The 10,854-nt window shown below is 38.9% G+C and overlaps 1 protein-coding gene and 1 non-coding gene across 2 annotated transcripts in view; both read left to right on the forward strand.

The window, feature by feature from the left end:
• Positions 1-10,854, forward strand: part of CKAP5 (cytoskeleton associated protein 5) — a 47,560-nt gene extending 36,706 nt beyond the window's left edge. The window contains exons 33-44 of the mRNA XM_048949421.1: positions 356-528; positions 1,653-1,826; positions 2,256-2,376; positions 3,087-3,266; positions 3,700-3,887; positions 4,299-4,374; positions 5,084-5,272; positions 5,354-5,491; positions 6,015-6,098; positions 6,192-6,351; positions 7,802-7,956; positions 8,398-10,854. Coding sequence (XP_048805378.1) covers positions 356-528; positions 1,653-1,826; positions 2,256-2,376; positions 3,087-3,266; positions 3,700-3,887; positions 4,299-4,374; positions 5,084-5,272; positions 5,354-5,491; positions 6,015-6,098; positions 6,192-6,351; positions 7,802-7,956; positions 8,398-8,652 — 1,893 coding nt within the window. The 3' untranslated portion in view covers positions 8,653-10,854. The remainder of the gene's footprint in view (positions 1-355; positions 529-1,652; positions 1,827-2,255; positions 2,377-3,086; positions 3,267-3,699; positions 3,888-4,298; positions 4,375-5,083; positions 5,273-5,353; positions 5,492-6,014; positions 6,099-6,191; positions 6,352-7,801; positions 7,957-8,397) is intronic.
• Positions 2,428-2,538, forward strand: LOC125695612 (small nucleolar RNA SNORD67). The gene has a single exon (XR_007378023.1). It is a non-coding gene; the product is annotated as a small nucleolar RNA SNORD67 (small nucleolar RNA).

Here is a 10,854-nt window from a genome sequence, read left to right on the forward strand (position 1 = left end):
TGCTTAGGGCTCATAAATATAGAGGACATGCAAGGGTGGATAGGTGTGCTTTGTTCTTCAGCAACACAAGCAACAATTAAACTTACTAACAGTGGTAGAATTTGAACTAAAAATGATTTGTTTCTTGGAAACAATGTGGGCTAGAAGTGGCTGTATTTCATATAGTAGCTTGTCCATATGGATTAACTAGCTCCTGAACAACCATCTGGTAGTCAAGTGACCCTGTTGGAGAGCTGCTAGATGGTAGTATTGACTTGCCTTGGAATTGCAAAACCTCAGCCTGTAATTGTGTCACCTACAAGAGGTACACATTTCTAAAACTCATTCCACTGAGTGAAAGCATTGTTTGTTTTAGCTGTCAGAGAAAGACATGAGCATGTTGGAGGAGAGAATAAAACGGTCAGCCAAGAGACCATCTGCTGCTCCAGTGAGACAGGCAGAGGAGAAACCTCAGCGTATCCAAAACATCAGTGCGAATGCTAGCATGCTGCGGAAGGGGCCAGCTGAGGATATGTCTTCCAAACTCAAGTATGTAATGATACATTATGGTCTGCAGGTGGTATAGTGTATGTGCTAATGTCATGTCCAGCTATGTTATTTTATTTTGTGTATCATCATTGCATGTTGTGAAAATTGGCCAAAGAATTTAAAGCAGAATGTCTGAAACTTTTTTTGTCTTGTCTGTCTTGAAATCTTTCTAAATGGTCTTGTGCCTTTTTTCACTGCTTCTCCATGGACAGAATTATGTATCGCACTTATAGGATGTAAGTACTGCCCACTAACTCCTTAGTGCAGGGGCTCTTCTGTCTTTCCATTTCTATCCTTGTCATCCCTTCCAAAGGGTGACATGTTTATCATAGCCAGTTCAGTAGGTGTATAGATCTGTGATCTGAACAAAAGAAAGAAAACAACAGCAGAAGTTTCTACCGAGGTGTCTGTAGGTGAAGCTGCAGGCAGATATGGCACTTATGGTAGACAGCTGTTGGAAATGCTGGGAGAATGTCCTGTGTGTTGCATTTATCTGGACTGTGTCCCTAACTTGTTAGCACAATTACATAGTACAGAATTGGATGAGCACGTGTGAAACAGCCTGGAGAGACGGTTTTGGAAACAAAAGCTCAGAAACAGTGTCTTACCACTTGCTCATCGTCCTGGGATAAAAGTCCCTGTTGGAGAATAGCGTACGGTGTTTCCTTGAAACTTCTAGTATGAAGTACAAGTTATATGGGAGAATACTAGATTCAGTTGAGCTCGCAATGTTTCTGTGTACACATGCATCCTATTCATCATCTAAAAACACAAATGAACTCTAAGCCTATGTTCCATTAGTGCTACTTTAAACTGTGTTCAGTGATCTCTAACAGCATTAGCTAGTTTATACCTAACTGCAGTGGTTTGGATGGGGCCTCATCTTGTAAGGGTAGCTGGGAAAGCAAGTAACTGGCAGCTGCTCTTCTGGCTTACAAAATTTAGTTTTACTAATAGCTAGGGGAGAGCAGCAAAGGGAAGTTTTTAAGGATCTTGAATAAAATCACATCTCCAAAATGTGTGCTGTTCTATTATAGGAGCTTTAGGGCTACCAGTAGATGTTAGCACTGTTACTTTTGCCTGTTGAGTGTATGTAATAAACATCTCTCTCCTGGTTTCTGTAGCCAAAATCGCAATATGGGCAGTCACTCTGAGACAGCACATACAGTTCCACGGGAATTTCAGCTGGATCTTGATGAAATTGAAAATGATAACGGTACTGTCAAATGTGAGATGCCAGCACTCGTACAGCACAAACTAGATGACATCTTTGAGCCAGTCCTGATTCCTGAGCCCAAGTGAGTCTAGTTAGATCTAAGTAAAACCAATAAGAACTAAAGAACTATTCTGAGAAGCTGAAATGACCAGTTTGTACATTCAGACCTCTTTACCTGAGAAGGTGAAGTGTCAGCTGTTCTGAAAAGAGATGTCAGAGTCATGATCTACGGTACTGTTTTGAATTCTGGGTAGCTGTTATTTCTAATGAAAAACCTGAGTTATGCTTATTTATTTTTGTGTCATCTTTTTTAAGACAACATTGATCTTTCTTAAATGTGTTATGTCTGTTAGCATACTGGTAAACTCATAGATATGTTAGAAATTGTTTCTACCTTGAATGTTCCCTATGAAGATAAAAAATCTTGTCTCTAAACTGCTTCTGAAAAATAGCAGTTTAGTATAAACTAGAACACTCCAAAGGGTAACAAATCCTGTTTTCACCTGTTTAGAATCCGTGCTGTGTCGCCACACTTTGATGACATGCACAGTAGCATTGCTTCTACCATCAACTGTGTCATTTCTCAAGTAGCCAGTGGTGATATAAATACAAGCATTCAGGCTCTAGCACAGGTAAGAGAACTAAGGTGTAACAACTATTCATACTGAACTAAGCTATTTCTCTGCGAGGTTGATGAGCTGCACTCTGGTGGAGCAACCGTGTCAGGTGACATGGACTCTGCTCAGAATCTCCCTGATGACAAAACTAAGTGCACAGGGGCCATCTGACTCGCTTTAGTAATATCGATTTCACTTCTGTGTTGTGGAATAGACTCTAACACAGAAGCACTAAGGGGGGAAAAACGTAATTTTATTTTTTGTAAAGTACACATCTATCCTATAGAGACTATGCTATACAGATTTGAAAAAGCAGACTGTTGCCAATGTAACTTAACTTTTAAATGTAAACTGCTGTGCAGACTCAGCAGAAAGATTTTGTGTCTTCCCTCATAGTTAAAGCCCACTCTGTGAATGTGTGAAAACTATGTAGAAATGTTTTGTCTGGAAGATTTCACAAAGTTGTTAATTCCAGAATCTATGATAGATGTCAAGACTGTACAGGATACTGATCCTTTAAAGAGATATAAATGTAACGTATTATATTTGGAATTAGCAATAGAAGTTTGTAGTTTACTGATTTCAAGTGGAAGCTTGGAATAGAAGTACTTCGGCAAAATAGATAAGGGCAAGACTTTTCTTATGTAAATGTTTTTAAATTATAGCTGTTCTGCACTGTTTTTATTATGTTGACTTGGGTGTTCTGTTTTGTTTTTAAATCTTAGATTGATGAAGTTTTCAGACAGGAAGACAAAGCGGAAGTTATGTCTAGCCACATTGACCAATTTCTAATAGCTACACTTATGCAGCTTCGGTTAATCTACAATACACACATGGCAGATGAGAAGCTAGACAAAGATGAGATAGCGAAGCTTTACAGCTGTATTATTGGGAGCATGATATCGGTAAGGCTTTGACCTATAAATTAAGGTGAAAAGCAAGGAATGTCTGTGCTGAAGTTGCAGCCAAATGGAATACCTGAGCGGAGCTGACTTGTACCTAGGCTAGCACACTATGATTTTATGAAAGGTTTGTTGTTAATTATCTGCTCACCAATGCACCTTTTGGGAGGGAACAGAGAATAAGTAGTAGGGGTAGGGACGAATGCCTGTTTGTCTTTAATAGCGTACAGCCATCCTGATGTTTCTATTTAGTTCTATTTTAACATTCCTTAAGCTTTGTGTACTTAGTTGGATGTTTAAGTATTTTCAGAAGTTACTCAGAAATCCCCCACTGAGGGATGAAGCAGGAATGTCAAAGGATTTGGTAGTGTAGTGAAGTCTTTTAATTGAAGTATTTTATGTAGGGAAGTCTTTTAACCTTGTTTTCAATTGGTAGCTGTTCCAGGTAGAGAGTCTGGCTCGAGAAGCCTCTGCTGGTGTGCTAAAGGACCTAATGCATGGTCTTATTACATTAATGCTGGATTCTCGAGTTGAAGACCTCGAGGAGGGTGAGCAGGTCATCCGATCAGTCAATCTCTTGGTATTGAGGGTTCTTGAAAAGTCTGACCAGACCAACATTTTGAGGTATGTTGTTCAAAAAAAAAAATCATGACTTAGTAGTCATTCCATCTATTCTTCTGTGTTCCTTGAATGAATGATTATGTTCGTTAGTCATGTTGTAAACAAAGAATGATCTCTATAAGATTGTTTAGCTAATAATAAAGAATTATCAGTGGTCATTAGTGGTAATTATAGCTTGTCTGCATAGTCTGTGCAGCTGAAGGCAGGCTAAGCAAACTAGCTTGGTGTGGTTGTATACATTTCGTATTTCAGCAGACTGTCTCTTAATTGCTTCTGAAGTGCTCTAAAGAGAGAGCTCTTATATGGCATGATGTGAACAACTGGAGTAGTCTCTGGTTTAATACTGTGTTGAGAAACTAGTCATTTTGTGTAGTGCTGTCCCATGTAATTCAACTCTAAACTTAATCCTTCTAGTGCTCTGCTTCTTTTACTTCAAGACAGTCTGCTAGCAACAGCCAACTCTCCTAAGTTTTCAGAACTTGTCATGAAGGTGAGCCTCTAATAGCGGTTTTGAACTCTGAAATGCCTGGTTATGAATCAGCAATGTAGCTTTAAAAAACAGATAGTTTATTTAAAAAAAAAAAAAGTGATGATAACTGGAAGTATTTATTAAATGTTTAACTCAATGACTTCATTCTCTCTACTGAGAGAAAGCTTAACACCTGCTAGTAGTTTACAGAAGATCATACATGCTTATACATGCTCCATAGAGGGAGATACAGTCACCTGCTCAACCTGTTTTCTTAGGCACACTAGTGTACTGTGCATTCAAACAATCCCAGGCTGAAACTGGCTTATATATCTTACAGCACCCTACTATAACTGGCATGATGTAGTGAGAACTTCAGCATTTTTAATAAGGTTAAACCTGAGGGCATCATGTTGTGTTCAGGCGTACTTGGCTTCTTTGCTTTATTTGCTGAAACTTCTTCACACAGAATGCCGTCTCTTGTTATTGGTGGTAAAGTCAGTACTACTACATACAGTTTTATGCATTGCTTCTAAAGGAAGATCTGGATAGAGGGCTGCTAATGAGAGACCATACGTACCAATAATTTTAACAGACACACAAGCTGTGTATGTCAATGTATGTCGCAGCAAAGTGAAACAACTCAAAGATGGTTTTGTGTAATCTGGTCTTAAGTATTTAAATATTCCTTCCTGGAGTTGTCTTGCTGTAAGTCAACCTGTCATTCCAGTGTCTGTGGAGAATGGTGCGTCTTCTGCCAGAAACCATCAACAGCATCAATCTGGATCGGATTCTACTGGATATCCACATTTTTATGAAGGTCTTTCCCAAAGAGAAGCTGAAGCAGTGTAAGAGTGAGTTTCCTATAAGGACACTGAAGACTCTGCTTCACACCCTGTGCAAGCTGAAAGGGCCCAAGGTCAGACCTGGCATCAGTCATGTACTTCTTTAAATTGATTTGTTCACATACTTTGTAAAGCTACTGCCTCTTTTTCTTTAGATCTTAGATCACCTCACGATGATAGAAAACAAAAACGAATCTGAGCTGGAGGCTCACCTGTGTAGAGTAATGAAGCACTCCATGGACCAGACTGGAAGCAAAGCTGATAAAGATACAGAAAAGGGGGCTTCTCGCATAGTAAGTAATAGAAATATGTTGTATGGCAATTTATTCAGAAAACAAGCTTCAATTAGTAGTGGAGTAAGGATTATTCTTCCCACATGCAGGTGGCTTTGTAAATAATCTCTTATTTCTATGGCTGTTTTAGAAATTTGCAGTGTTTCTAGTATTACCTAAATATTGTGTATATGTGCCAGGGTAAGATGGTCTTCTGAGACATTGGTGTGTGCAGCACGGGCTTTATACTGCTTGCTAAAGCACTTCATCTACTAAGAGTTAACCATATCCAAACCAGATCTTAAATGCTGGCCTCTGAGAATCATGCTTACAACTTGGTAATGTCTTTATACTTCTCTGTAGCTGTGGTTATATAGAACTCTTGTAAAGGTTTTCTTTGGTGTTTTTTTTTATTTTTGAAGTTCTGTATCCAGCTAATAAACAGATCTGATGAGGGTACTGTGGGTTTGTCTGAACTTCCCTTCATTTTGAAGAGAAGATTGTATAACCCACTTCACTTAGAAGTTTCCCTTTATTTGTTTAGGAAGAAAAAGCTTCAAAAGCCAAAGTGAATGATATTTTGGCAGAAATATTCAAGAAGATTGGCTCCAAGGAGAACACCAAGGAGGTAAGAGCTCTCTTCCTGTGGAGAAGAAAGCATGATGCAATAGAATAGTGTATGCAGCCTTCGTAGTAATACACAGAAACTCTTCCCTCCCAGGGTTTGGCAGAGCTGTATGAATACAAAAAGAAATATTCTGATGCAGATATTGAGCCCTTCCTGAAAAACTCATCTCAGTTCTTCCAGAGCTACGTGGAAAGAGGCCTCCGGCTCATAGAAACGGAAAGGGAGGGAAAAGGACGCATTGCTTCTTCTACAGGTACATGTTACAGCAACAGGGTTGATTTATAAGAAGCACTTGCATGTGTCACATTTTAAACGTCTCCAGATATGGGTTTTTTTTATAGGATTCCAAAGTAATTCACATATTCTTAGTGCTTGTGTTAAGTATGGTTTGCATGGTAGAATTTCTTTGTTTACAAGGAAGTTGTTATAACTGTCATCGCATTAAGTGAGGAAATATCTGAAAGGTGCTTGATACACAAGTGATTTTAAGTTCTGCCCTGTAGTGTGGGACAAGCATTATCTGTGCTTCATGTTTCTGATGTCAGGAGTTTTTACTTGAAAGTATACAAGCTGTTTTATGAACAGCAACAGCTGTCAGGTTTGCCTTTAACTTTCTGCTTTTAAGCAGCAAAGTAGTTTTGTGGGTTTTTTTTTTTTTTTTTTGCTGATGTTGTCCAGCAAAGCTACCTTTAATTTGTTTCTTTTTTTCAGGTGCTTAACTGTGTCCTGTGTGATTGCTTTTTTTTAGCCTTTCTCATGCTACTGTTTGTTCTTCTATCTGTATATTGTGAATTACATTCAGAAGAGGGTTTATTTTAGCACCTCTTAAATCTATCTGACTAGATATAAGGCAGAACTTCCTGTTTATCTAAAACTCTGTACAGCCAAGAAATGCTGATTGAGCAGTAAATGCTTTCAAACTGGACTCCAGTTTTCTTCCCCCAACTATAATAGTTGGAGATAATGAAAGATGTTGATCTGTCTTGCAAGCTATGCTTAACTGCAATTCTCCGTAAATCTTTTTTAAACACCCTTGCAGTAAACTAATGAACACAAAACCTTGTTCAAAGTAAGTCTTACAACTTGCCATTCATTTCAGAATGGAAGAAGTTTCTTTCATAATGTATAATCCTTCCCTGGTCTTCTAGTAGAGAGGCTTTGAACACCATGTAACATTCCTTTTGGACATCACTGTTTCAGGCTGAACTGGATTTTGCAGTAGTTTCAAGTTACCTGAACAAGAAGTAAAGAGGATTTAGAATCAGTAGTGAGGTCTGACTGAGTACTACAGAGTGTAGCAAAAGATGGAAAGCTCCAAATATTTCCTATCCTGCCAGTGTAATTGTTATGTTCCCTCTGTTGTCTACCTTTTGGTTTGCATCAGCATCTTTGTCCCCATCCTGCATGTGTATACACTGACCCTTCTTTTGACAACTGTTAGCATCATTGCTACTTCTGGACCTGCTCTACTACTGCTTTATGTCTTTATTTCTTTTACTGTTTTCTTTGAAAGAGTGAAAACTGAAAATTACCTGACAGGCATGAAAGAGCCAATATTCCTATCCTAGCAAATGCACATAATTTGATTGTTTAATTCTTCATCTCTTGCATCTCATTTGAAGCAGTAGATTAAGAGGCTTATTTTTGAGGTTTTTAATCTTTTTTTTTTTTCCTCTTGTTTTTATTACACTTCTCCTTTCCAGGAATTTCTCCTCAGGTGGAAGAAACGTGTGTTCCTGTTTCTACCCACACTGTATCTTCATCTATAGGAAACACAAATGGGGAGGAAGTGGGGCCTTCAGTTTACTTGGAACGATTAAAAATCCTCAGGCAACGTTGTGGCCTTGACAATGCAAAGGTATTGTATTGACAGCGCTTGGAAATCCTGTGGGATTGTACCTCATTTACCTACGTTTATCTTTATAAGGATTCAAATATTGGCTCTGCTGCGCCTAAGAGAAATTCGCCTCAGAATCTAGATTTGCTCTGAGGCTCAAAGTGTCAGGGATGTAGTGTGACTTCTTAATGCAAATGGTTGGACTTGTTCCTTTGTGTTTGTACTGACATCAAGTTAATCATTCGCTGCTTAAATTATAAGAACTGAGTACTGGAGCTAGCTTTGCACAGTTCTGACTTTGGCGCCTGACTTTAATAGCACTGGTGATCCAGAGCAATACTGTTCCTTTCCTTTCTTCTGTTTTCAGTGCCTTTTATAAAAATGAAAAGCCATTAACTGTGTTTTGTACTTAAACCACTTTTGCCGTTGTCTGTCTTAATGCTTCACTTTTCTTCACCATAGCAGGAAGACAGAGCACCTCTGACATCTCTGCTCTCTAAACCAGCAGTCCCTACAGTTGCCTCCTCTACTGATATGCTTCATAGTAAGCTCTCCCAGCTCCGTGAGTCACGAGAACAGTACCAACATCTGGATCTGGACTCCAATCAGACTCATTCTTCTGGCATTGGAACTACCACAGCTTCATCCTCTTCTGCAGCAGCTAATATTGATGACTTGAAAAAAAGATTGGAGAGAATAAAAAGCAGTCGCAAATAGAGAGGCAGCATCACGGTTGCTCTCTTCAGCTTTAGTTTACTAAACTAGAAGTCTTCATAGTTAAATGGCCTCGTTTAGGCCTGATGTATACAAACTGGTTTATGTATAATACAGTGGATTTTGGAGGGACTGGGTCATTGTGGCACAAGTATTTGTACATAATCTGCTTCGCAGTGAGCATCTCTTGACAATAGAAGGCTGTCTGTGTATTAGTTTTAGTGTACAGACCTGTAAACAACCATCCTCTTGCTCAGACTAGTTTCTCATAACTTGTTTTTTTATTTGTAATGTCTTTAAGATCTTTTTTCCTAGTTCTTAACTCTTAGAAAGTCTTTAGTGATTTCACTTTTAATTTTGTGAATTCTTCTCCATGTAATCCTTGAACTGTTGATTCTATATGGACACATGGCATGAAGTAACTAATTTAAGTGTCTTTTGTAAATAAAGTTTGCATTAACTATACCAGTCTTTATAGGAACAGCAGTGACTGCTGGTGAGAGAAGTTGCTGTCTATTCCTGAATGTTAGTGACTGGGCATCTAGAAATTGAACTAAGCTATTCTTGAAATGAACCTAAAGCTTGGATATTTTATAGGGAAGATGAGTGAATATATTATCTCTGGGTTGCAATCCTGAGACTTTGCACTCTTCTATAAGCAGTAGTGTATTTTTTTTCCATGTACTTGCTGTTTTTTGTTTTGGACTATGGTTTCCGTAAGTTGCAAGTAAGTCGAGAATATTTTGTTTGCTGACATGCTTATTTTAAATTACTAATCCTTGTATTGCCTCTACCTGGATGAAGCATAGTCCCTTCTGTGTATAAATGCTTTCTCTTTGAGGGAGTGTGCTGCTGTTGATAAGAAATAGATTAGCAGTGATGTACAGTCAGTGGCCTCATTTATCCTGAACTCATTTGATTAAGCGGTCTTCCTGATGGAGTTTTCAAATGCAAGTAGACCACAGCACCATATTCAGTTGCACTTAAACATCTAATGTTAGCAAACCCTCCTGTGTCGTATGAGTAGAAAACACCTACTAGTGCTAGTCTTCAGAAGCTGTAGTCAACTGCTTTTTGAGTGAGGAGCGTATTCTGAGTAGCCTTCTTCAGAAGCAGCAAGTATGAAAGCTTAAAGACCTACACTGTGTAGCCTTCCTAGCCCTTTCATCTCTCAGGAGGTGAAGTTTTCACTTTGCTCCTTCACTGCCTGTGTGAGCTGGTTGTGAAGCATAAATTGCACATCTGCTCCAGAGCTAGAACAGAGCTATTGAAGAGTTGGACAGGCAGGCTTAAAGCAGAGTTTGTTACTCTGGGTTCTAATCTTGGCTCCATGCAGCTGCTGCTTTTGTTGTTTGCTCTGGGGACCGCGGGAGTCCCAGCATTTGGGCTGTAGCTGAATCGATCTTGCCCGATTACAGTGAAAACTTGGTTTTAAATCAGTACGTGTACAACAGGTCTATGCCAGAGCTGCTGCAGATGGCTGCAATTTTCCTTTTACAAGACCCCTGGCTGGGGTTACAGTGGATTTGTAATACTGCTTGGTGCTTGTGGTGAGTTGATGCACTGTGATAGCAGGTGACTTGTGAGCAGTCTTCATCCTGTGTTAACTAACAAGATGCCCTTCATTGCTTCACACTGCTTTGATTCAGTAGTTGCGGTCTCCTGTGCTGACCCGAAGCGGTCATGCCCTCTTATTAAACAGGCCTAAATGGCAAGAGGAAGTTTTGGCCGTTGTTGATAAGTGCAGAAGTTTTGTGCACTTTGGGCTGTTGGCAAATAGTTGTTTGGATGTCATTGGAGTTACTGCCACTACCTCTCAGTTACCAGCTGCTTTTTTGAAACAATTACTAACATATAAACGAATCCATATTTTTATTTACTGTACCATGTCTAATAGACATTCTGAAGAGCTGTTTGTTAATTAGTTCAGGATGTTAAAGCGGCAGTGCCTGCAAACTTGCATACTACTATTTTAAACAACTATTTTAGACTTAAAACTGATTTGGAAGTGAAGTACAGGAATAATGAGTAGAAGAAGATATAGTTGTTTACTATGAATGAGTTTTTTGCCCTGTGTCTTTGTAGTGTTTGGTTGGACTCAATATCCTGGGAGTTCTAAGCTAAAACTTGTGCACATAAATTAATAAAGCCTAATCTTTAGCCCAGAAAATATTTAAATAATATTAAACTGAATTTTAAAAATGA

The sequence above is a fragment of the Lagopus muta genome, chromosome 6 (assembly GCF_023343835.1).
Source record: "Lagopus muta isolate bLagMut1 chromosome 6, bLagMut1 primary, whole genome shotgun sequence".
Classification (NCBI taxonomy): domain Eukaryota; kingdom Metazoa; phylum Chordata; class Aves; order Galliformes; family Phasianidae; genus Lagopus; species Lagopus muta.